The 26369-nt window shown below is 38.6% G+C and overlaps 1 protein-coding gene across 4 annotated transcripts in view; it reads left to right on the forward strand.

The window, feature by feature from the left end:
- The window catches only part of AUTS2 (activator of transcription and developmental regulator AUTS2), a 1299114-nt gene that overhangs the window by 326906 nt on the left and 945839 nt on the right, over positions 1–26369 (forward strand). For all 4 annotated transcript variants that reach the window (XM_053558058.1, XM_053558062.1, XM_053558061.1 and 1 more), the window contains exon 2: positions 4171–4383. In XM_053558058.1, coding sequence (XP_053414033.1) covers positions 4171–4383 — 213 coding nt within the window. The remainder of the gene's footprint in view (positions 1–4170; positions 4384–26369) is intronic.

A 26369-nucleotide genomic window follows, 5' to 3' on the forward strand; every position in this document is an offset into this window, starting at 1 on the left:
CTGGGATTACAGGTATAAGGTATTTGAGGCCAGCACCTGGCCTCAAAAATTCTTAAATTACTAGTTGTTATCACTGGGTGTTGGTTGGTGGTGGGTTTGTGGGTATATCTACAGACACACACATAATTGTGTGTACAACTCTTCTGAATATTGATAAGGTAACTGGTTTATAATTTATTTGTCTTTGATTCTTATTGCTTATAGTGGACAGGGTTTTTGTTTTTCCTTTTTTTCTCTAAGACTTTATACACAGTAAGCAGTCAGTGAATGTTTATACAGGAAATGAATAGTGTCCTGGTTTATTCAGTATTTGTACCAAAAAGTCTTTTATAGTAATTTATAAATGAAGATGTATCATTGAAAAAAATAAAGATAATTTTTAGTCTTCAAAGAATCCCCCAATTTTTGAAAATATAAATTTATTATTACACAATAAAAATGTTTTATAGACTGTTCATATCCTTTTTACCTCTTAAGCTTCTATCCTTCCCCATAGTGGAAAATCTCAATATTAATTGGAGCTAAGAGATTGTGTAACTGCTGCTAAGACTTCAGCAGGCCTCTTACAAGCTAACGTCTCGGCAGCTCTGTATAGTTATTCAGCAGTGCAGTGAGAATGCCTTGATTAATATGCTACATGAAAATAAAATGCATTTGGAAAAAATTATACTCTCATAAATATTAATTCACATTTGTAAGGAATTGCACATAATTTTCAATATGCTTTGGAAGCACCTTCAGTATGAAAGATTTGGTCTCCAAAGAGAATGGCATCATTTTCTTTAAAAGCATAGTTGATACATTATTAAGTATCATTTGTTTATTAATCTGATACTCTACATGCATAGGATGAAGAACAGTAAGTGGGTTGTGGGACAAAGAAAGGAGATTTTTACTCTGTGGGAGTTTTTATATTACCCTTAGAAGTGGTACAATTTAATCACATTATATAGATACAGCCCACAATGGAACTCACCTGGCTCCTTCTGCCAGCATTGCTGTTATTCCTGAATGTCTTTTAATGATAGCTGACTATTTTGGTTAAATGTGAGACTAAACATGACATTTTCATTGAATAGGTGCCTGACATAACTGACTGAGGTAGTGGACAATAGACAAAGGAATTCAATTCAGCAGACATTTATTGAACATTTACTGTGTATTAGGTGTAGTGTGCAAGGTCTGGGACTGTGGAATCAATGGCCTTGTGCACTGGCTTTGATCTCATCTTGTCCCCTAAAACACTTCTCAGCAAAGCCTTATTACCTCAGGAGAGCTGTCCTTACATGACAGAGGGTAAATCATCTATAGTAGTAGCAGCTAAAAGTTATACTAGAAGCTATTCTTTTGCCTTGTAAGACTGTTATGTTTGCCGTCTTATTGCTTTAAGAATAAGGCTTCTTGCTCTTTACTGTGATCCTTTTTATACAACAACATATCCCACCAGATTTTTTTTCTTGTCTTTCTTTTTTTCTTTTTTTTTTTAAGACAGAGTCTCGCTTTGTTGCCCCTAGTAGAGTCCTGTGGCATCATAGCTCACAGCAACCTCAAACTCTTGGGCTCAAGCATTTCTCTTGCCTCAGCCTTCCAAGTAGCTGGGACTACAGGTGCCCGCCACAACGCCCGGCTATTTTTTAGAAGACGGGGTCTTGCTCTGGCTCAGGCTGGTCTCAAATCTGTGAGGTCAGGCAGTCCACCTGCCTCAGCTTCCCAGAATGCTAAGATTACAGGCGTGAGCTGCCGTGCCCAGCTAGATTTCTTATTTCTTGCTTCTATAAGCTTTTCTATCTTGCTAGGCGGTTTAGTATATTGTTAACTCACCCTCATGCTTTATAGATTTGGAGGTTTTCTATAGTTGTCTCAGTATGTATTTAACAACCTATATATTGACCACCCACTATTAACCTGGCTTACTGAAGTACTTATTATGAAAAGCACTGGGGTTACTGAGATGAACTACTTAGTTCCTGCCCTGTTTCACATTGTTTCTTTCTTTTCTTTTTTTTGTTTTGCAGTTTTTGGCCGGGGCTGAGTTTGAACCCACCACCTCTGGCATAATGGGCTGGTGCCTTACTCCTTTGACCCACAGGGCTGCCCTCTTTCACATTGTTTTAAGAGATTATGTTACCAGTTGCCTCAAGGTCTTTGCACAAGCTGTTCTCTTTGCTTGGTCTTTCAGAGCTGTGTCAAATGGCAGTCATTTCCTTAGCTTCAGCCCTCTCCTCTGGACTAGATAATTTCCCCCAGTTTTAGAGCCCTTTACTTTTTCTTTATAGCAATTTGAAGTTATATTTTTGTATCATATGAATCATTCTAGGCTTTGGGAGGGTGGGGATTTTTTCTTACACCATTATCTTCCCAGAACCTATATAGGTCTGTGGTAAAGTTGTACTTGGCACATACTGGTTGTACAAAAGTGTATGTTGAATGAGTTAAGGTCTAAGAATAGAGAGCTTGGCATTACTGCTCTCCTTGAGGTGAGCAGTACGGCTGAAAGTCCTTGAAGTAGAAAAGTGAGGAATGTGTACAGGAGGGCTTTTGAGGCCAAGCCAAAACAGTGTAAGGCCCATCTCAGTTTGTCCGGGCTGTTACAACAAAATACCTTAGACTGGGTAGCTTATTAACAAGGAACATTTACTTTTCACAGTTCTGGAGGCTGAGAAGTCCAAGATCAAGGTGCCAACAGATTTAGCCTCTGGTGAGATGCATTCCTCAAAGATGGTATTGTCTAGCTCTGCTCTCAAATGATAGGGGGATAAACTAGTTTCCTTAGGTTCTTTGTAAGGGCCTAATCCCGTCTAGAGGCCTCCATACTCAGGACCTAATTGCCTCCCAGGGGCCCCGCCTGTTAATACCATAGCTTTGGAGATTAGGAGTTCAACATATAAATTTGGACAGGGGTGGGGGAAAGGGTGAGAAACAATTCTTCAGACTACAGCAAGGCCCCAAATCTCAAACTAATGGGTTTGGCTCATTTGTGGGCAGACATCAAGGAGGCCCATGTATGTCAAGTGGGGAGTACTGAGATACTGGGCAAGAGCAAAATAGAGAACTACTTTGAGAATATTGGATGCAGAAAGGAGGAAAGAGAGAGAAATGGATAAAAGGAAATTTTTATTTTAGTTTTATTTTTAAATATGCATTTAGAAGTATATAAACTAATAAACTGGAGTTGGGGGGAGTGGGGTGTGAGACTCCATGAAGGAAAGTTTCTGTTTACAGAGGATCATATCCACTCATTTACAAATAATCAGATACCAGATCATTTTCATTTTAGTACTTATTGTGTACAAGATTATTTAGAGCGAAAGGACTTTTGTATATATCAAGTCATTTAATGTTCTGTGAGCAGCGAGTTGCAGTGACTTACTCCAAGTCTTACAGTGAATAATGTTAGTATCTAGACATGAAAAACTCAGGCATTTTAGTATCTCAGTTTTCCTGAGCTGCCTGTAGGCACAGAATAATGCTAGGTCATGTGGCCTGAAATGCTCATGTGTAGTTTCTACAGGTGCAGCCTTGTATTCAAGGATGTCAATCACTGATGCCCCCATCCCCATCCATAGACAGGAATAAATGTAACATTGCTGTTGATCTTGGTGATAATATTGTTGTTGCATTTTGCTAAGATGGAAATTAAGAATATTTACAGGAACATGTGGTAAAAATATGACACATTAAGCAATAATTTTAATCATATAACTTGACAGTTTCTTACTTGTTGGCTCACATCCATCTGGGCCTGATATGTTCAGTCTTGTGCCATTTCTTTTGAAACAGGCATGCACTTAGCACTCTTTTTCTGAAACATAACTGATGCACCAACTTGGGAAATGAGTGTATTGAACTTCTTTGTTGAATGTCATTGTGTATTGGATGCAGCACAGAATCAAACAGCCACTATTCTAGGCAGCAGTGAAATCACTGTTAATGACAGATACTTGTGCTGTGTTGAATTTTTGTGTCCAACAGGAATAGAAAGGGTGTGTTTGTAATGGCATTAGGGATTCAGAAAAAGTCAGAGCCATGTTTCATAGTTTTAGGTATTTTTACATCCTACTTTACTTTTCCCTTCCCTCTTTCTAGTGACCCTGTTTAGCCAGTCTATTAGGTGTGACCATAGATACCTATGTAACCACCACTTCCTTTTCCTTCTCTTCTCTTCAATAGAAAGATGTAGCACTTAAGCCTCAGGAACGTGTGGAGAAACGCCAGACACCGTTGACCAAGAAGAAACGAGAAGCACTTACCAATGGCTTGTCCTTTCATTCCAAGAAGAGCAGACTTAGCCACCCACACCACTATAGCTCAGATCGAGAAAATGACCGCAATCTCTGCCAGCACCTTGGGAAGAGAAAGAAAATGCCGAAGGGACTCAGACAGGTGAGGAAGGTTTGGTTTGGTCTTCTTTATGGCTGCAAAATCCTTTCTTAGGTGTCTGCTCCTCTGTGGCTGTTCCTAACAGAGAAAATATCCTTTGTGGGCACTGGAGCGGCTGCCTTGCAGAGTTGTGTACTTGCCTGTAAAGGAACATAAAATAATCCAGTCTCAGTTATAAATCCCAGTCTGTTTATTATTTGGATTTGAAGCTTCAGCATGGCACCCTTTCAGTCAAATCTGCTCTGTGTAACAAAATTTGATGCTGGTGTTATGAGTATTTAGGGCAGATTAAAGTCTTGATAATTGTCAATCAGGACAGACTAGATTATAGGAGAGAGATCCTCATAATTAGGACAAATGGAACAGGCAGATTTGATCACATGCATTGTGTATCTCATGGTGCTGAAGAGCTAAATATGGTTGTCTGTGTATGAACAGTGCCTTGCATAAGATTTATGTTTCCCAGAGAAGCTCAAATATTGTGGCATGTGGGAGTGCAGTGGCAAATACATGAATTTACCTTTCAGTGCCTTAGTCGTTTGCTATCACCCATAATTCAAGAGTATCTTTGTGATCTGCTGGTTGTATGAAAGTGTGGTAGTGGGGCTTACAGGCTGTTAATGGGTTTCAGTGATCCACAAGAAAATATAGCTGTTGGCATTTGGGAAGCCTTTACTGCCTGGGGAAATCCCCACATGAGATGGATTAATAATGAGAAATGAAACTGTTTATAACATATTTACTGCACAAATCCAGAGGCTTTAGTGCCTGTGGAGTTACCTGTATCCTGGGTGTGTTTTGTTTGTTTTTGGCAGCACCATTGGGTGGGATTGACGACCACATTAAGGAAGCGGGAGGAGGCATTGTGGTTTACAGAGCAGGTGCTGCTAATTAGAAGCCTAACAAGTAATTTTTAGTTTGCAGATGTTTTTCTGCAGAGAGGGAAGATCTGGGATCATACAAAACAGTTGTTCCAAAAACTCCCATACCTTTAAAAATCTTATCATGAGCTTTACTAAATACAAATTCCTGGTTGGAAGTTCACTCTTGTAAAGAATCAAGAGTGTTATTTTGGGTGATGATGCAGTGGTTTGGTGTCAAGAGTCCTGCCTCTTGGGCAGTGAAGGACATGCTCTGAGAAAACATCTGGAGTGATGGATTTCAGCAGCGACTGAGACTTCCAGGATAATGCCTCAAATCCAACACCCAGCACACTGTTTCTCTGAAGGTGTATGTGTGTCCTGAAATGCTAGATTACTGTTATAATAGTAATTATTAACATGTACTTAATGTATAACATGCTATAGGGATTCAGTGGGAAGCTTGTATAGTATAACCTGTAATTTGTGCAACAACCTGCCTAGTATCCTGGCTATTTACACATGCGGAAATTATGGCTCAAAGAGATGAAGTAACTTGTCTGAGGCCACTTAGCAGTGAAAGGCAGAGCCAGGGTTTAGATGGAGGTCTCTCTGGCTCCACAGCTTTCTGTTTTCACATTCATTCTGCCTCCTTTGAGATAAGGATTGGGCGTGAGGAGAAAGTGAAGTTTAGGTGAGAGGATGGAGGTAGTCTACCGAGTATTTCGAGAAAGTACCTGAGTAGTTTGGTTAGATGAGTGACTGTAGTCATAGAAATGGCCTATGAAAACACAGGAAGAAACAGGATAAATCAGTTTAGAGAGCAGAGAAAGAGCTAGAAAGTTTGAACGTAACCATATTTGGATAAATGTAAGTTTTTTTTGTTTTGTTTGTTTGTTTTTGTTTTTGGACAGGGAGTTGGGGCGAGGGAGGAAAGATTAGTTGCTTTGAAAGGTTATGCTCTTGTGGCATTTGTGACATCTCACTTCTGCCTCTCTGTGTGAAATGTGAGAAAAATAATTATTGCCAGTGGAAAGAAATTGCATTGTAACCACCTACCTTTCCCCCAGGCTCTCCCTGCAAGCAAGGTTAAGAGGCAGTCTTCTTAGCCTTTCAGGCAAGGAACCAATTTAATTCTGAGCTAACACTAAGCTGTGGATCCTCATGGTGAATCTTTCTCCTAGACATTATCTGACTTTTCTATTTTTGTCCTGAAAATTCTTCTTTAGACTCTTTAACAGGGTCCTCCCGTGAAACAGTATATGATCATAAAAGAAAGCCAGGACTTAAGCATCTTAAATTTAAGTAGCTTTTAGCCTTAATGGTCAGCTTTCCGGTACTAATGGTATTTGAAATCAAAGCTATCTTTGTTTTCGGCAAAATATTTGAAAAGCAATTATTTTGACTCTTTATGAATCATAGAAAAGCAAAGAATGAATCATCTTTGGCCTTATGTAAGGGCTTTAAAAAAAAGTGGTATTTTCCTTTCTGTAGTGTTGATGCTAAAATATACATCCAATCAAGTGTTATGTTTCTAGTAAGACAGGAAGCAGAAGTTCGTTTTTGAGATAAGGTCATAATACTTTTCATTTATAATTTTCCTAGAGTCACAGTGCTATTGTGAAACCCAAGACAAATAACAGAGTGATGCTATCCATCTGGAAAATGTGGGGCTTGGACTGGAGTATTTCTTTTCTTTTTTTTTTTTTGTAGAGACAGAGTCTCACTGTACCGCCCTCGGGTAGAGTGCCGTGGCGTCACACCGCTCACAGCAACCTCTAACTCTTGGGCTTACGCGATTCTCTTGCCTCAGCCTCCTGAGCAGCTGGGACTACAGGCGCCCGCCACAACGCCCAGCTATTTTTTTGTTGCAGTTTGGGCGGGGCTGGGTTTGAACCTGCCACCCTCGGCATATGGGGCCGGTGCCCTACTCACTGAGCCACAGGCACCGCCTGACTGGAGTATTTCTTAGGCTTCTTACTCTGAGTTACTGTTCTTTAAATTCATGAATAAGGTGGAAGAATACGGTGTTGCAAAGGATTGTGAAAGAGTCTGTTAAGTCTAAAGGTAATTTTGTGTTGGAGTCTGTCATTCTATAACTGATGGGTTCTATGAAGACCTTTACAGGAGAGGCATAAGATGCATTTGTAGTAGGAGAGAGAGTGGTCCATTGTGTGTCAGCCCAGACAAGTGCCATCTGTTGTGTTATCATTGGTAAAAGATGACACACAAGTGCTTAATGGCCACAGTAGATGTTCAGAAACTTGTCCTGAGAGTAGATGAAATGGCTTTCCTGTTCTTCTAGATGGCTATGCACATCACTATTAGTTTTTCTCCTTCCCGGGTGCCTTATCAGATAAGGAGCTGAATCTGACCATCTTATATGGGAGGGGACCTTGAAATGTGAGTGAGCCTTGAGGAGTATTTCTAAGTCAATGTATTATCATTTAGTGCCTCTTATCGAGAACTACAGATAAAACAGGGAGGAGGTGAGAACTTAGTCTTTATTTCTGACTTGGTGAGAGGGAATTAGGTTTGCATCTTATTAGGAAATGGTACTTCCTGAGTAGACAACTTAATGCACAGCTTTCCTGTAATTATGGGAATTTGTTACTCCTTAGTAGACAGGAAATGATACCATATTTTTTTCTGAGAATCTGTCCAAGGCAGTTAATCTTTTTACTCTGAGAGTTCAATTATTTACTTTTAATGGAAAGATGTGTAGTTCTAACCAGACTGCTTTTTCCTTTACTTGCTTAGTTATAAAACCTCAGTTCTTGTGATATTTTTCAATACTTTCAAAAGAAAGCTCCCCCTCCCCCCATTATTATGAGGGTATGAACGATTAGGTTACAGTGTTTGGATTTGTTAGGTAAAGTCCCTGTCATAGTTGTGTCCCACACCCAGGAGCTGTGCCATATAGTCTTACGTTGTGCTCATTAGGTGGGAGCACACCAATCCCCTTATGCCCCCTCACCCCCATATTGAGATTTTCTGTTATGTGAGTGATGCATTAGTCTGTCTACTGGCTTCATATTAGTATCTAGTACATTGGATACTTGAGTTTCCATTCTTGTGATACTTTATTAAGAATGTGTCAACTCCATCCAGACTTAATACAAAAGATGAAAAGTCTAAAAGAAAAGCTTTTTAACTGGCACTTATTTGTTGGGTTATGTTTTTTAGTATAAATACATAACTGACTTATATTTGTCCTACACAGAACTATTTGCTCATGATGTAAGCACTTAGATACTATATTCAAAAGTTTTAGCTTTTACTGGTAAGGGCATGGTAGATTTTTTCCCCTCCTCTACTTAGACTGCAGGTGTGAGTATCAAAACCATGGTTGCACAGATTTTCTCTGTAAAGGTTGTATAGGTCCTCTCTGTAAAGAGCTTTATTCTCTAATCGGGAGACTAAGATGCAACGAAACTACTGAAGAACACAGGGAAGTCATGTGTTGCCAAACCTGTTAGCCAAATTATAACTTCCTGAGAAACATTTTGGGAAAACTCAGCTCTTCCTAACGCATTCAGTTTAGTTGTATTTCATTATGTCTAACTTTTAGACTGTAGAGAGTGCTTTAAAAATTTAGTACTTTGTAGTTTAAAACAGAGAGAAAGCAAACAGGCTTAAAAATAGAGTAGCAATGATGAAAAGTTGATGAGTGTTCAAGGAACTCTTGGTTTGGGTTCTGAGTGGATTTCTAAATCTCATTTTAGTCAGTTTGTCCTTTCTTTCTATTATCAACTAAGTCTGAGGAAATAGGCTTAAGTAAGCTAGAAGAGAAGGCATTTTTAGGTAATATCAACTCTTCCAACAGATACCTGGGTGGATGATTGAAATAAATCCTGTAGTCTCCCTTTTTAACTGAGGTTTAGGAACCAAAAAGCCATCATTCATCTAAGGGAAAAATTTCCCAGGGAAAAGGCAGCCTATTAAGATTGCTTCTGGTCATAGGAGAACATCATTTGAGAGGAAAATAAAAGAATTCAGGAATATTTCGGGAGCATATCCAGTAGACTCTAACCTTGCTGGTGAGGATGGCTTATGTGGAATGCCCTCTGTATGGTTTAAAAATCTTTATACAAGCTGATCTGGATAGGTATTTCTTAACAGTGGGTGGAAGTTTGTTCCTTTCTCTGAAAGTTTAGTATGGTCTGAAATTTATAGCTGACATTGTAAATTGTAGATACCAAAAATATCTGCTGATTTCTTTGAAAAAGAGAGAGAGATCCCAGTGCCAAGTATTATATTTAAAATTAGAGCTATTATTATAACTATGTGTGGTTGACATTATATGTTGGCCTTATTTGGAGCGGGCTCTGGTGACTAAGCTACCAATCGTGTTTCTGCCTATCTTTATGGAGTAGTATATCCCATCCTGTGCTCTCTCCTGTTGGGAGTATTTGCTGTCAGATGCTGGTGTTGTATTTCAGTGAGACTACTTAATCATATTGTCTGAGGAACTTTTTGTAACATTTTTTACTAGTAGAAATTAACTTGCAAAGGAGGATTTATAATGGAAAATTTTGATTAAACAGATCCAGTTCAAGGTGCATTTCTGAAGACCTGCTAATTAGTTTGGGGTGACCATCTAGGCCCAAATCACACAAGTATTTATCCAGCTTGAGCCTAGAGCCTACAGGTTTCTGGAAATCAGAGAATTAGGATACTAATGTAATTTGGGACTTTACTTTTGTAATGAAAAAGACATTTATGGGCGGCGCCTGTGGCTCAGTCGGTAAGGCGCCGGCCCCATATACCGAGGGTGGCGGGTTCAAACCCGGCCCCGGCCAAAATGCAAAACAACCAGAAAATAGCTGGGCGTTGTGGCGGGCGCCTGTAGTCCCAGCTACTTGGGAGGCTGAGGCAAGAGAATCGCTTAAGCCCATGAGTTGGAGGTTACTGTGAGCTGTGTGAGGCCACGGCACTCTACCGAGGGCCATAAAGTGAGACACTGTCTCTACAAAAAAAAAAGAAAAAAAAGACATTTATAACCTTGGCTATGTGCTTTTTCTTTTCTTTCCTTTTTCTTTCTTTCTTTCTTTTTTTTTGAGACAGAGCCTCAAGCTTTCGCCCTGAGTAAAGTGCTGTGGCATCACAGCTCACAGCAACCTGCAACTCCTGGGCTCAAGCGATTCTCCTGCTTCTGCCTCCCAAGTAGTCTGGACTACAGGCACCCACCACAATACCTGGCTTTTTTTTGGGTTACAGCCATCATTGTTGTTTGGTGAGCTCGGGCTAGATTCGAACCCGCCAGCTCAGGTGTATGTGGCTGACACCTTAGCCTCTTGAGTCACAGACAACGAGCCACTGTGTGCTTTTTCATAAATACATTTGTTATAATGGTTATATGCTTGCAGGTACTTGGAGCTAGTATTAAGAAATGTGAGCAGTTGAACCATTTTTGTCTCATATTTCTAAATTTCAAGTTTAACATGTAAATTGTAATTTTATTTGCTTTTGAAAAATAGAGTAGTTCCATGAAGATTATAAGCCAAGGTATCAAATAAAATTATTAATGTTTTTTTCATCTTTGTAAATTTAAGTTGCATTCTACTTTTTCCCCCTTGCCCAAACTATAGAAATAAGAAAAAAAATAAAAGATTGGGAAGAATGAAATATTTGTTTCTTGGAATATTGATTGACTTGAATAAGAACAGGTGCTAGTTTTTAATATTTGGTTATCAAGGAAACCCCATCCAGGCTTATCTCTGATCTGGAATGAATTGTGTATTATATTGACTGTATTGGTTTACATTTAGGATTGGTGAACTTGGCACCAATGTGATAATTAGTTATATGAAGAGTGTTGTGCTTTTCTTTTAATTTTATCTTGAGCATTTGTAAGCAGTAACAGTTTTTTTTTTTTTTTGCATTCTACAGTTTTTGTTTTTTTGTCTAATAACTGTTCATTGTTGTCTTAGATATATTCTGTGAGCCCTGAATGCCGAGAAGAGTGAGCATAACACCACTTGACCACAGTAATAGACTAGATTTTAGATTATTATTTGTGGCAAATAATAATTTTATACCAAGGGACATTTGTAATTTTTTTTTATTAAATCATAGCTGTGTACATTGATATATTCATGGGGCATCATTCACTAGCTTCACAGACCGTTTACCAAGTTTCACATATACCCTTGACATTTGTAATTCTTAATAAACATATAGTAAAAATTGACTAAAAAAGGAAATGTTAGGCTGGATGCCTGTAGCTGAATGTTTAGGGTGCCGGCCACATGCTCTGAGGCTGGTGGGTTCAAACCCCACCCAGACCTGCTAAACAAACAAACAAACAAAAAATATAGCTGGGCATTGTGGCCGGCGCCTATAGTCCCAACTGCTAGGGTGGCTGAGACAAGAGAATCCCTTGAGCCCAAGAGTTTGAAGTTGCTGTGAGCTATGATGCCAGAGCACTCTACTGAGGGTGACAAAGTAAGATTCTGTCTCAATTGAAAAAAAAAAAAAAAAAAAGATAGCACAGCACACATACTAGTTAGGGTTCTCCAGAGAGAAAGAACTTTTGGGATAGGTATGTGGATATATAAGAGGGGATTTCTTAGAGGAACTGGCTCATGTGGTTATGGAGGCTGAGAAATCCCATGACAGGACATCAGTAAGCTGGAGACCCTGGGATGCTAGTAGCATGGCTCAGACCGTGTCAAGAGGCCTGAGAGCTTAGAAGGCCACTGGGGTAGGTCCTGGAGTGCAAAGGCTGAGGAACCTGAAGTTCTGATGTCCAAGGGTAGGAAAGTATATCCCAGCTTCAGGAAAGAGAGAAACCAATTTGCCTTTCTTCTGTTTACGTTCTGTCTAAACTTTCAGCCTGTTGGAAGATACCTAGCCATGTCGAGGATAGGATCTTTTCCACTTTCTTCACTGAGACTCACATGCCATTCTCTTCCTGAAAGGCCCTCATAGACACACTCAAAAATAGTACTTTACCAATTCTTTAGGTATTCTTTAATCCAGTCTAGTTGACACCTAAAATTAACCCATAACACATTAACTACCATCTCATAAAATAAATACTACAGAAAGAAAAGCTCAATGGGAAAAGTGCAATTCAAAGAATGGGCAGTATTGCAGTAATCGTCTGATTTCTTTTCTGAATGTATTTGTCTTTGTTCGTTCTTTGTGAGGTTTTTGTTTCTGGTCCCTATCTTAAACATTGTTATTGTTTTAAATTTTAAGCCTTTTTAATTTTGTGAAGGCAAAAAGTGGAAGCCTAATGAACACATCTATATGTGAAAAAAAAAAAAAGAATGGACAGTATCTCAGCATGTGTCATCGTGATACCTATAGGAATTGTTCCATAAAGCAGCAACTTTTTTATTGCCCAGAGTAAGAAATTGTTATACATAGTGTACTCCTGTGCCCGGAGAACTTTATTAAGGGCTATTTAAATACAGGGTGGCCATAAAGTTCATGTGCACTTTAAAATAGTGTGCAATTTTAAATTGCACACAAACTTAATGGACACCTTGTAGAGGAGTAAGAAAGTTACAGTGATGATAATGATTTCTAGCTCTAACTCCAATGATTTCTTTCAATATCAGTGATTGAAGAGCAAGTGCACACTTAGCTAGTGCATACTTTTGGTAGTGGATGAGGGTAGGGCAGAACTTCCTTTATTTAAAACTGTGCATTTTTTTGCTAACTAAATTTTACATTTTTCCCTCCTTTCAACATGCAGTGTTATCTGCATGTGGTTAGATCTCAGCTACAGAACATGAAATAAGCCTCCGTGTGTTCTGCATTCTAATCTCTGTTTACAGCAATGCCATTTCTACACAAGTCTGTACATGACAGGTAATGAGTAGGAGGTGGGAAGAGGTAGGTGGCTGTGTGGTTTACAGTGGTGTTGGTGGGGAGCTGAGCAGATGGTTGTGATAGCCACGTGCTGTGTGATTCCCGATTCCCGTGGGAGTTGATGGTGGTGACAGGCGTCTCACAATGTGCTATTTACAGTTTGGGTTTGCAGTCTTTCGTTGACATCTGAATGCTCTTTAGCAACTACTTTCATTACTGCTTTTTGGGGAGCTGCTAATTGAAAATGAAATTGTGGGTGGGCTTTAAGACAGGCAGGCACAGGCAGCTCTGTAGTAAATATTACTTACTATTGGATGTCTTGATGGCAAATTTGTAATTCATTTTCTGAGAAGGAAAAGCCAAAGATACATTTGAAGATTTAGTTAGGTGTGCACACATAGGTAGAGCTGAATGTCACACCTTGACGCTTCAGAGTGTCAAATGTACACATACTGGGTAAACACCAACCTGAGGAAATGCTTGGTCATTCATGCCGTCTGCCCAGGGCTCACCTTTGTGTGCTTCTCTTTGAATGTGTGCAGCTGTGTAAGGTTCTTATTTTAAATCTACTAACATTTTGTGGTATTCTGTGTTAAGTTTAGTACATCATCATTCTTTGTTCATTTAGCTGTTCATGTAGTTATTGTGTAGGAGAAAATCATTGTTTGATCTCTTCAACTTTGGGGTACAATTTTCCTTCAGTATCTGAAGGGATTGATTCCAGGGACCCCCCCATACTAAAATCTATGGATGCTCAAGTTTTTTTAATATAAAAATGGCTTAGTATTTGTCTGTTCCTAACACATATACTCTAGATTACTTACAATAATACAGTGAAATGCTATGTAATTACTTATATTGCATAGGCAATAATTATAAGGAAAAAAAGTTCACACGTGTTCAGTATAGAAGTAACCATGTAGGCCTAATGTTTTTGATCCACAAATATTCCACAGTTGGTTGAATCTATGTAGATGGAGAATCTGTGGATACAGAGAGCCACGTATTCTACATTCAAGTTCTTGCATATAAGTTTTCCTCCTATAAAACTTTTTACATGATACAACAAGGCAATTGGGGCCTCTAGGTACAGTGAAAGAAGATGGAAATAGTGGCTTTGATTAGACTTTGACTGTGGATGACAAAATTGATTCTCTGACTGCCCCTAGCTATGGGATTATGATTTGTATCTCATCTTCAGAGTTGTTAGCTAGAGTGTCAGTGACATTACTGAAATGATAGCTTTTGTAAGTGTTTATATGTTGAATTGTTTTATTGCCCATTCTCAAAGTAAGCTTACATGGAGAAATCTTATATTGAACAAGGAACGACCTCCCCTTTGGAAATGCTGTTAGCACTCTTTTTAATTAAATATAAATATAGATACAATATTATTGCATTATTTTTAGCTTTTCCTTAGATATTTCAGTGAATATTGTCTGGGACAAAGCCATGCTGAATTATATGCTTTGTTTGACTAGGACCACTCTCTGCTCTGAGACTTGAGCTGAGAGGACTGTGATGACATACCTCTGACTGTATGTAACCCTCAGTCCTATTAAACCTGTTTTGCCACAGAGACCCACCTATTTTACTGCTTTTGAGCTGTTGCTAGGTTCTAATGATGTTTTAAAAATCTGTTTTGGTGTTCTAAATGAGTTCTGGAGCATTGCGTATTAATGCAAGTGTTGATGATTTTATACCAAGCAGATATAACTAAGTTCTAACAGGAGCTCTGGGGCTTTCACACCTAGGTGTGTGCATCCTCATCCTAGTGCTCACAAACTCAGACAGGATCATAAATGAAAATAGCTCACAATTGTAGGCAAGTCCTGTCCTGGCTTACCTGATGTCTTTCCGGGGAGTCTTGATGAGCTGTGCCATGTGTCCTACTGAAACACTTCACCTACATTCATTGATCACCACTCTGTAGAAGGCGTCATTTCTCCCATGTGTCTGTCTGCAGTGATGCTGATATCGTGGGTCTGGGTCTGGGTCATTCTGTAATCATTGTTTACACCTCCGTTTGCTTAGGAAGTGCTTGTGTCATACATCTTGAAAACACATAGTACAAAGCTGGGCAGGTCCTAATTGCCAATGATGGTTCTGAGGGGCTGATTTTGACCATAATTATATTGAGAAACAATTAGCTGCATTTTATGAGTAGGGAACATCCAGATAATGTTTCTTAGAGGGTGATATTTAGACCATCTAAAGTCATTAAAATCACCTAGTTATGAAAATAACTCTAGAACTTTTGTTAAAATGTAGATTCCTTGATATTATCTCTTAATTGCAGAGTACCTTGGGTAGGTGTCCGAGTATGGCAGCAGGTTCCTTAGGTGACTCCAGTGTAGGTGCTGTAAGTGTCATACTTTTAAATAAACTGGATTTTTATTTATTTATTTTTAATTGCTGTGTTTTTGGCAAAACTTGTGACAAATTCTAAAACTTTTAAAACATATCTTGTGTGAAATTAATTTTATCAATAATAGGATTCTTATTCCATACATTTACTAATTGAATTCTCTTCCAAAATATATTAGTAAGGAAAAAAAGGTTCTACCAAGTGATATGGATATTATATTTAAAAAAAATAATGTTTTAAAAATGGCTACTGTCTCTGGGAGTTTACTAAAATGGACATTATAAAATAATTGTGTTACAGTCTTCTCTCCTTAAGCCACCCTATCCCTCAACAGCTGTTTGCACATATGCTAACTTGGAGTTGTATATTTTTCTTTTTTAGGTCCTGTTTGCTTCTTTCTTCAGTTTCATCTGTAGACAATGATATTGATCTCCTAATGTTTATAAAGTTTTTGAGTCCTCCAGATTACAAAAATTGGTAGTATCTAGTGGCGGAACTGGGGAGCAGATGTGAAGGAAATCTGCAAATACTGTCCATATAGCAATGAAGGCTAAAGGCCATCAACTATTTATCTCATTGCCAAGAAAACTGCAGTTAAATAAGATACTATAATTGAATTTCTGGTTTTGATTCCACAAATTCAAAAGGAAATATGTTTGTTTCTGAAGCCAGAGAGAATAAAAACCACAGAAGAATTTTTGTTTGAGTAGCAAAACCTATGCTTATGATTTAAGAATTGCCTGAGGTGTTTCAACAGTAGGTAACATTCATTTTTTATACTTCCCTGTGAAACAAGAAATGCTCTTCTGGTGATAAGTCCAAAATGATCTCCTGGACAGTTGACATTATCATATCATATGAGAAAGACTATTAATAACAAGTTTTGATTTAAAGAAAAAATACTTAGTATTTTCTTATGAAATAATGAAGATGATAAGAAAATCTCCCGCCTGTCAAGTTAAATATAAAGTTAGGTAGTAGGTCTGGCAAGTATTGCCAGAAACGTCAGCATCCCACTTACATAATTTATTGTCATGTCTTCCTCCTACCTCTCTGTATTGAGGCCCTGAATCTGTATTTCTCAAATGCATATGGTAGTGGGGAAGACAAGGAAAGGTGTCAAAGGTGTGCAATTGTATGTATAGATCTGAAGGGGAACATATTGGGACCATTTAGGGAGTATGTGCAGATTGTCCCATGGTTCTCCAGCCAGAGTGAAATCCCATAATATTAGAAGAAGGACATGGAGTTCAAAAACCATTTCCCTTGTCATACTGCCCTTTCTCATACCTGCCTCTTTTCATACTTGGCAGCCTTTCTCCTTTTCTCTGTGTCTTTGAACCTGCCTTCAGGTCTTTGACTTTCCTCTCTGTCTTAGTCCATTTGTGTTGTTATAAAGGAATATGTGAGGCCAAGCAATTTGTAAAGAAAAGAGGTTTATTAGGTTCATGTTCTGCAGGCTATACAAGAAGCATGGTGCCAACATCTTCTGGTGAGGGACTCAGGCTGCTTCCACTCATGGTGGAAGGTAAGGGGACCCAGCATGTGATCTCTATCACATAGCAAGAGAGAAAGCAACAGAGAGGAGGGAGGTGCCAGGTTCTTTTTAACAACCACCTCTTGCTGGAACTATTATAATAGAATGGGAAGCATTACTTTGAGGACAGGAGCACTAAGCCATTCATGAGGGATCCACCCATGACCCACACATCTCCCACCAGGCCTCATCTCCAACACTGGGGATCAAATTTCAACATGAGATTTGGTGGGGGACCAAACTATATCCAAATCAAACAGTCCTTTCTATCCAGTGTCTCTTGCTTTTCAACCCAGCCAAGAGTACGTGGGAATCCACTTAGCTCTGTTCTCAAAGTTACAAAAGCCTCTGCTTACTAACTCCTTATTCCCTTGACCATGTGTTAGTTCTTTGCACTAAACATTTATACTTATTATTTTATCTAGATTCTTAGTATAGTGCAGTGTTACTTAGTTCATTGCTATTGTGCTTTCTGGTTAAGAAAGTTTCAGTGATCCTCCACAGCTATCTAAATAAGGCAGGGCCTAACCAATCCTGCACAATATAACTTCCAGCTGCCATTTCTGCTTCCTGCTGTTTATAGACACCAAGCTGTAGCTATGATTGCTATTTGGGTGAGCCCTCTGCTTTCTCCACACTGCTATGCCCGCTTATGCTATTTTCTTTGTTTAGAATGTTGTTCTTCGTAATATTTGTCTTGCAGTGACTAAAACTACTTTTTCCTGGGGGCTTTTGTGATCTTTCCCCTTATAATTAGTTGCATTATGTTTAGTGCTCCCATGACCCTTTGTTTGTAACTAGGTGACCCCAGAATTTATCATCTACTCTAGGACATTACTGAGAGGCACTATTAGTAATCTTTAGAATAATCAGTATAAATCAGGACTTCCTGAAAAACTGGGATATACCATCACTCTGTAATTCACTTTTGACTTTTTAAATATTATACCTTGTTTTAAGTTGGCTATTAAGTATGTGTTCTTTTCTCCACCTAAATGTCAAGTTCCTTAGGGACATCACTGTATGACATTCCAAATGGCCTAGACTTATAAAAAAGAGAAAGAAAAAATGGCCTTGGCTTATATTACACACAGGGAAGTAAAACTCTGAAATCCCATTGCTATCCTTTACTTAAAGAAATGACATCCCTTCTCATATTTGCAGAATCCATTCTTCTTCATAACTCAATCAGAATGGTCTTTCAGTCCTAATATTCCTAGTTGTAAATCCTCTCAATTGTTTCTTAATATATTCAAATAAAAAAGTTCAGACTTCCTTTGATTTATGTGCTTGGTAATCCAGTTCCTTGTTTCTTCAGCTTTATTTCATGCTACCCTTGCTGACTGGCTCCAGCCCCCAACTGTCCTTCATTCCCTCTAACATGCCAGTTTTCTTCCCACCTTGGGTATCTTACACATGGTATCCTCTCGGCCTGAAGTGGTCTCTCTGCTGCTTTTTTTTTTTTTTTTTTTTTTGCAGTTTTTGGCCGGGACTGGGTTTGAACCCACCACCTTTGGCATATGGGGCTGGCGCCCTACTCCGTTGAGCCATAGGTGCTGCCCCCCTCTGCTGCTTTTTGCTGGATAGGATCCCTCTAGTCCAGGGGTGTCCAGCGTGGGGCCCATGAGCTTCATGCTGATTATTTGAGGCCTGTTTTATTTATCTGTGATGTGGAATATCACAGAACGTATGCATGGACTTTTTTTTTTGGGGGGGGGGGGCAGCTTATCAACTTTGTTAGTGTTTGTGTATTTAATGTGTAGCCCAAGGCAACTCTTACTCTTCCAGTTTGTGGCAAAGAAGAAAAAAGTTGTCTGTTGATTACAGACAACTCTATAATCTAGGCCTTTAGGCCTGAATCAAAATGTCATCTTTTCAGAAAGGCTTTTCCTGACCATATTCTTTGGCATAGGGACGGCCATTGGTCCTCTCTTTTGTCACCATTATTTTTTACTTCCTAACATTTCCCACGATTTATAATAACAGATTTTTCTTTTCTGAATCCTTCCTCTTGTCTGCCTTTCCTGCTAGACTCCAGGCTGTCTTGAGGAAAGGTACCATCTCCACCACAGCGTTTGTAGCACATTGCATGGCACATAGAAGAAGGTGCTCAGTAATTAAAATTGAATGATTGAAGATTTTAATAATTATTTTTCCAATTGATGACATTGGTAATTCCATATTCTTGTTACATTCCATTATTAATTAGCTTGCAAAAACCCAATACCACATGATCTTTGTCTTCCCTCTCTGAGAATGTAAATGAAATGAATGTAATGAAATGTAAAATAAGATACTGATCAGTACATACACAGCAGGCAAAAATGTTTTCCAAGAAATCTCCACCCATTGGGGGGATAAGTGTCTGCTGTTCTCCCTTGGGGAGTGTATCAGTAGTTTGTTTTCCCAGTATCCTGTTAGGACAGTAGAATTACTGGTGCAGCCAGGAAAAGCTGGCATAGGGAAACCAGGGCCTTCTGTTTTTTCAGAGGTAATCCAAAAGAGATCAGACAAGCAGAGAACAGAGAGTTGGTGAAAGTGAAGTGGAATTTACTGAGCACTCTTTTCATGCAAATATAAGTATGGGGCTCTACTTTTTATTTTAACCATAAAAATATAACCTATTTTTAGTATAAAAGCATGAATAACATGTCTTTCCACTGAAAACTTATTGTCCCACATGCCTTCTGTCTAATATGTTTTGATCTGCCCAGGTACAGTGGCTCACTCCTGGAATCCTAGCACTTGGAAGGCTGAGGTGGGTGGATTGCCTGAGTTCACTGATTTGAGACCAGCCTGTGCCAGGACAAGACCTCGTCTCAAAAAATAGCTGGGCGCTGTGGCAGGCACCTATAGTCCCAGGTACTTGAGAGGCTAAGGCAAAAGAATCACCTGGGCCCAAGAGTTGGAGATTGCTGTGAGCTGTGATTCACAGCACTCTACCAAGGTGACAAAGTGAGACATCTTTATTTAAAAAAAAAAAAAAAGTTTTGATATTAAAAAACAATTTAATTTTATTTCCTTTTAATGTAGCCTGATTAATTTATTCCCATGTTGGCTCACTTAGCGGACAGGGCATTCTTTGTTTGTAAACTCTATACAGGAGACTATGACATAATAGAAAGGATGTATATAATGATTATTCTGCCCATGATGCAGTCATGGCCTGGTAAATCCATTTAGACCTCATGAGGAATTCTTGACAGAGAGGCTGAGTCTGGTGGATTAAGTGCAGTTTAAAGGGAGACACAGTAGAACATATCTTACAGGGTGAATATCTTCAAATATGTGTACTAAAGTTCTTTAAAATTGTTTCTTTCCCACTGTACCATTTTTCTTGACCTCCCCTCTCCCTTTAGGGATTCCAGGGGGAACTCGACCCTGGGGGCTGACAAGGGAGATGGCACTGAAGGAAGAAGGAGGCATCACACCAACTTAATGCATACCTGGAGAGGCATATGTTGTCTCATGCATCAAGTGGCAGGTCGAGGCACTATAGCACTGATCCAGTCTCTTGGGTCTTTTATTGTGCTCAAAAAATAGGATTAGAGAGAAATCTCAGCTGCTGGGAAGGTGGGGTAATCAGGAATGTCTGGAACAGTTTGATAACGTATATAAAGGGGAGTGGGGAAAGCAGGTTTCGTCCCTACAGGGCAAATATCTTAACTTCCCTAATCTAAACTACTGATCAGGAGTCCAAAGGTCTTACCACCTATTCTGCTGATTCCCCCCACAGCGATGGTCATATTGATGTTCTCCTTACTGGGCTTGCTCCAGGTTTCTCTCTTCTTTCTTCTGTAATCTGGGAGGATAGCCAGGGATGGCCTGCTGGCTTGCTTTACCCTGAATTGCAGGGCCCATGGAGAGATCAGCCTGTCTACCTCCCACATGTCCCCTGTTAAGAAATTTCTGAGAATAAGGCTTTATGCTACTGAAAGTGTCAATAACTGTTAGACAGTGTTTATCTGTTTTCTTAGGTTCTTATTTTTACTAATTAAGGCTTTAAGATTCCCACATTTTTAACTTAGGGTCAATTTATGGGGAGTTACCTGACCCAGTTATTTTATCTTTATTATTTATAGATTATTAATTTTTTTTTTTGAGACAGAGCCTCAAGCTGTCACCCTAGGTAGAGTGCTGTGGCATCACAGCTAACAGCAACCTCCAGCTTCTGGACTCAAGTGATTCTTTGGCCTCCACCTCCCAACTAGCTGGGACTACAGGTGCCTGCCACAACGCCCGGCTATTTTTTGGTTGCAGCTGTCATTGTCGTTTGGCGGGCCCAGGCTAGATTTGAACCTGCCAGCTCAGGTGTATGTGGCTAGAGCCCTAGCTACTTGAGCCACAGGCACTGAGCCCGATTATTAAAATCTTAACAGTCCTCAGCTACATGAACCAAGAAAATAATTTTTTCTAGAAATGGTTTAGCTTATGGTCACAGACCCAGTTGTAATTATTTGCTTGTGGAACTCTGGGTACAGGAAAGTCTTTTATTTTTGGTTAGAGATGGATAAAACTTTTTATGCAGATCAGAAATATCTATCACTTTCTGTCTTTTCTGTTTACTTGGAAGTAGAAAATTATTTTTTATTCAAGTAGAACTTTAAAATAGTATTTGAGTAGAGAAATTTTATCTAAATTGAGAAATTTAGACTTCAGTTTTATAGTGAGAACACTGGCGAGAGTTTGAACAATTAAGAATATAGAGTAGTTTCTAATTTACTATCAAGTAATTTTTTCAAAGGATAATTCATAAACAGAATAGTTAATTTTTGTCTTTGAAAATTGTGAGTTTTAGGCAAGGCACCATGGCTCATGCCTGTAATCCTAGCACACTGTGAGGTTGAGGTGGGCAGATCGCCTGAGCTCACAGGTTCCAGACTGGCCTGAGGTAGAGCAAAACTCCGTCTCTAAAAACAGCCAATGTTGTGGCGGGTGCCTATATTCCCAGCTACTTGGGAAGCTGAGGCAAGAGAATCACTTGAGCCTAAGAGTTCTGAGGTTGCTGTGGGCTATGATGCCACGTCACTCTACCAAGGGCAACAAAGTCAGACTCTGTCTCAAAGCAAAAAAAAAAAAAACAAAAAAACAGAAAATTATAAGTTTCGTAGGAAGTATTATAAATAGTAATTTCCCAATGGATTTCTCAAAAAGCTATTTATTCCATCCAATTCACTCTTCTCATATTACTCACTATCCCTTGCCGTTCATTTATTACATACTTATGGGTCATGTACTGTTCTGGACAAACTTCATTTTGGGTGCTTGGTATTAGTAAACAAAATGACAAAAATTTCTGCCCTGGTGGAAATTGTATTCTGGTAGATTCAATCCCCTTAGCTGTAGACAGCTTCCATTTAAATGTCCAACACAGACCTTTCTTCTCAGCTTCCAGGTCCATAAACTGAGCCACTTACCAGATTTTTTCCCCCTTGGGTCATCTACAGACATTTCAAACTTGGCATGTCTCATGTTGACCTCTCCAAATTGCTTTTCCTCCTCAATCTCTTCCCTTAGGGTGTTGTACCATCTGCTAAGCATTCAAGCCATAAACCTGTTCTTGTTAGAAAACTGTAAGTCATACTTTTTACCCCTCATTCCTCCGTTCCTACACTTGGACTTTTTGTCCAATGTATTTCTTACCTGTTCCTCTACATTCACTGTTTTTTGTCCTTTCTACCAGTAAAGTCATTCAGGTTCTTTTTCTTTTGGTGGCATTTATGACAGTAGCTTCTTACTGGCTTCACAGGCTCTAATCTTACCATTATTCAAAATATTTTTCATTTTTTCTTTAGTATACTCTTTACAACATGCAAATTGAATCATGCTATTTGCTCAAAGAGTTCTCATTGACTTTACTTATGGGTTAAACTTTATTTACATGGTGTAGAAGCCCACACTTTTTTTTTTTTTAGACATTTTCACTATGTCACCCTCGGTAGAGTGTTATGGCGTCACACAGCTCACAGCAACCTCCAACTCTTGGGCTTAAGCTATTCTCTTACCTCAGCCTCCTGAGTAGCTGGGACTACAGGCACCCGCCACCATGCCAGGGTAAAAGCCCACACATTTTTATGCCATTAGGAACTTTCTTTTTTCCTGCTTAGTATTTTCTAAACCCAGTGCACTGATAACACCAGACTTTTTTTCTTTTTTAACTTTTACTTGGATGTTTATCTATAAATTTTACATGTCATGTTAGTTGTAAAATAATACTATGTTATAAAACAAACAGGTAAAAAGAAAATAACAAGTTCTTAAATCATAGCTGTGTACATTGATATATTCATGGGGCATCATTCACTAGCTTCACAGACCGTTTACCAAGTTTCACATATACCCTTGAAAGATGCACTGCTAGTGTAATCCCACCAATCCCCTTCCCTCTACCCACCTCTCCCCTCCCTCCCCTCCCTTTCCCCCTTCCCCCTATTCTTAGGTTGTAACTGGGTTATAGCTTTTATGTGAAAACCCTAAATTAGTTTCATAGTAGGGCTGAGTACATTGGGTACTTTTTCTTCCATTCTTGAGATACTTTACTAAGAAGAATATGTTCCAGCTCCATCCATGTAAACATGAAAGAGGTAAAGTTTCCATCTTTCTTTAAGGCTGCATAATATTCCATGGTGTACATATACCACAATTTATTAATCCATTCGTGGATCGATGGGCACTTGGGCTTCTTCCATGACTTAGCAATTATGAATTGGGCTGCAATAAACATTCTGGTACAAATATCTTTGTTATGATGTGATTTTTGGTCTTCTGGGTATATGCCCAGAAGAGGGATTACAGGATTGAATGGCAGATCTATTTTTAGATCTCTAAGTGTTCTCCATATCTCTTTCCAAAAGGAATGTATTAATTTGCATTCCCACCAGCAGTGCAAAAGGATAACACCAGACTTAATCTACTTTCTAAAATGTCTTTCTCCACTCACCCCACAGATCTGAGTTCCTTTCACTTTCGTGAGTTTGGTCTTCACTTTAGTGAGTTATATGTGAGAAGTGTGGTCCTTTTAAGTCAGAATGGGACTCTTAGAATAACATATTTTGAAAAGAATCTTTTTTAAAGTGAAAAAAATGTTAAACTTGTTAGAATTTAATCTGGTAAAGAGAAAGGAAAATTAAAAACATTGGGGGAGCAATCTCTTACAAAAGATTAATGCAAATTTTTTGGTAGGATAGTTCAAAAGCATTAAAAACACCAATTTTTTTTAATGATGGTGGTTTCTCAGCACTTGTACTGGTACAGTGATTGGGTATTACAGAAGGCTTTTATTAATGGAAATAGTTTTCAGGCCTAAGAGTTGGAAGGGGTGCTCGTACTGAGCATTTTGGAGTCTTTTCATCTTTATTACATAGTTTTGCTTCTATGTGAATGAATGCTAGGGGTTCAAAGCAAGGAAAACTAGACGTGATCTTAATCTTACTTTGCTAAATTAATTTTAAAATGAAAAATTTTATTGATACAAAGACTTTATCTGTTACCAGTAAGTTTTATAAACTTGGTGAACATTTTGAGATAATATATAATGTATATGTATAAAATAAGCTTATATAAGCTTATTAAGTAAGCTGCCTAAAAAAGTGACCACAGATGTACTCAAAGGTTTATTTGAGGTAAGTATAGTATCATAGCTCCCCTGGCATGATTATTCTGTATTTTGTGCTGGTGAGTAAAGGCACAAAGCAAGGATAATCATAATGTTCATAGGAAACAGTGCTTACAGCAGGGACCCTAGGATTTTAATGCTAGGATCTTTTCACCTGTTGGAACTTCCACATTCCTTTTTGAAAAAAAATTTTTTTTTAGTTTATTTTTATTAAATCATGAACACATAGATCATGTCTACATTAATGCATTTATGGGGTACAAACTACTGATTTCATATAGAATTAGGAACACTTACATCACACTGTTTAATATATATCTCATCTTGTTTATTTAATTATTGTGTTAAGACCTTTATACTCTATACTAATAGATCTGAGATGTACCCTTGCACTATGCACTATTGGTGTGATCCTACGATTCACCCTCCCTTGATATGACCTCCCCCTCTTCTCTTCTATCCTCCCCTCCTCCCTCCTTTATCTTGGACCATAGTTGTAATCTATTCTTCATATGAAAGTGTGAGTGATTTTAAATTGGTTTCATAATAGTACTGAGTATATTGGATATTTTTTCTCTTATTCTTGAGATACTTTACTAAGTAGGATATGTTCAAACTCCAGGTAAACGTAAAAGAGGTAAATTATCCATCTTTTTTTAAAGCTGTATAATATTCCATGATATACATATACCACAATTTATTAATCCATTCATGGGTCGATGGGCACTTGGGCTTCTTCCATGACTTGGCTAGTATGAATTGAGCTGCAATGAACAATCTGGTGCAAATATCTTTGTTATAAAGTGATTTTGGGTCTTTTGGATATACACCAATAGAGGAATTGCAGGGTCAAAGGCAGGTCTACTTTTAGATCCCTGAGTATTTAGCCTACTTCTTTCCAAAAGGGACATATAAGCTTGCATTCCCACCAGCAGTGCAAAAGTGTTCCCTTTTCTCCACATCCACGCCAACATGTGTAGTTTGGGGATTTTATTATGTGAGCCACTCTTAGGGGAGTTAGATGATATCTCCAAGTGGTTTTTATTTGCATTTCTCTGATGATTAAAGATGATGAGCATTTTTTCATATGTCTGTAGGCCATGTGCCTATCATCTTCAGAGAAGCTTCTGTTCAAATCCCTTGCCCACAGTGAAATGGGATTACTTGTTCTTTTCTTTTTTTTATTGTTGGGGATTCATTGAGGGTACAATATCAAACCTTTGTCAGAAGCATAACCTGCAAAAACCTTCTCCTATTCTGAGGGCTGTCTGCTTGCTTTCCTTACTGTGTTCTTGGCTGTGTAGAAGCTTTTTAGTTTGATCAGGTCCCAGTAATATATTTAATGCAATCCCTATCAAAGCACCACCTTCATATTTTAAAGATCTGGAAAAAATAGTACTTCATTTTATATGGAACCAGAAAAAACCTCTAATAGCCAAGACATTACTCAGAAATAAAAACAAATCAGGAGGAATCGCGCTACTAGACTTCAGACTATACTATAAATCTATAGTGATCAAAACAGTATGGTATTGGCACAAACATAGAGAGGTAGATATATGGAACAGAATTGAGAACCAAGAGATGAACCCAGACACTTATTGCCATTTGATTTTTGATAAGCCGATCAAAAATATAAGTTGGGAGAAAGATTCCCTATTTAACAAATGGTGGTGGGAGAATTGGCCGCCAACTTTAGAAGACTGAAACTGGACCCACACCTTTCACCATTAACAAAAATCGACTGTCAGTGGATAAAAGATTTAAACTTAAGACATGAAACTA

Source organism: Nycticebus coucang, chromosome 12 (assembly GCF_027406575.1).
Source record: "Nycticebus coucang isolate mNycCou1 chromosome 12, mNycCou1.pri, whole genome shotgun sequence".
Classification (NCBI taxonomy): domain Eukaryota; kingdom Metazoa; phylum Chordata; class Mammalia; order Primates; family Lorisidae; genus Nycticebus; species Nycticebus coucang.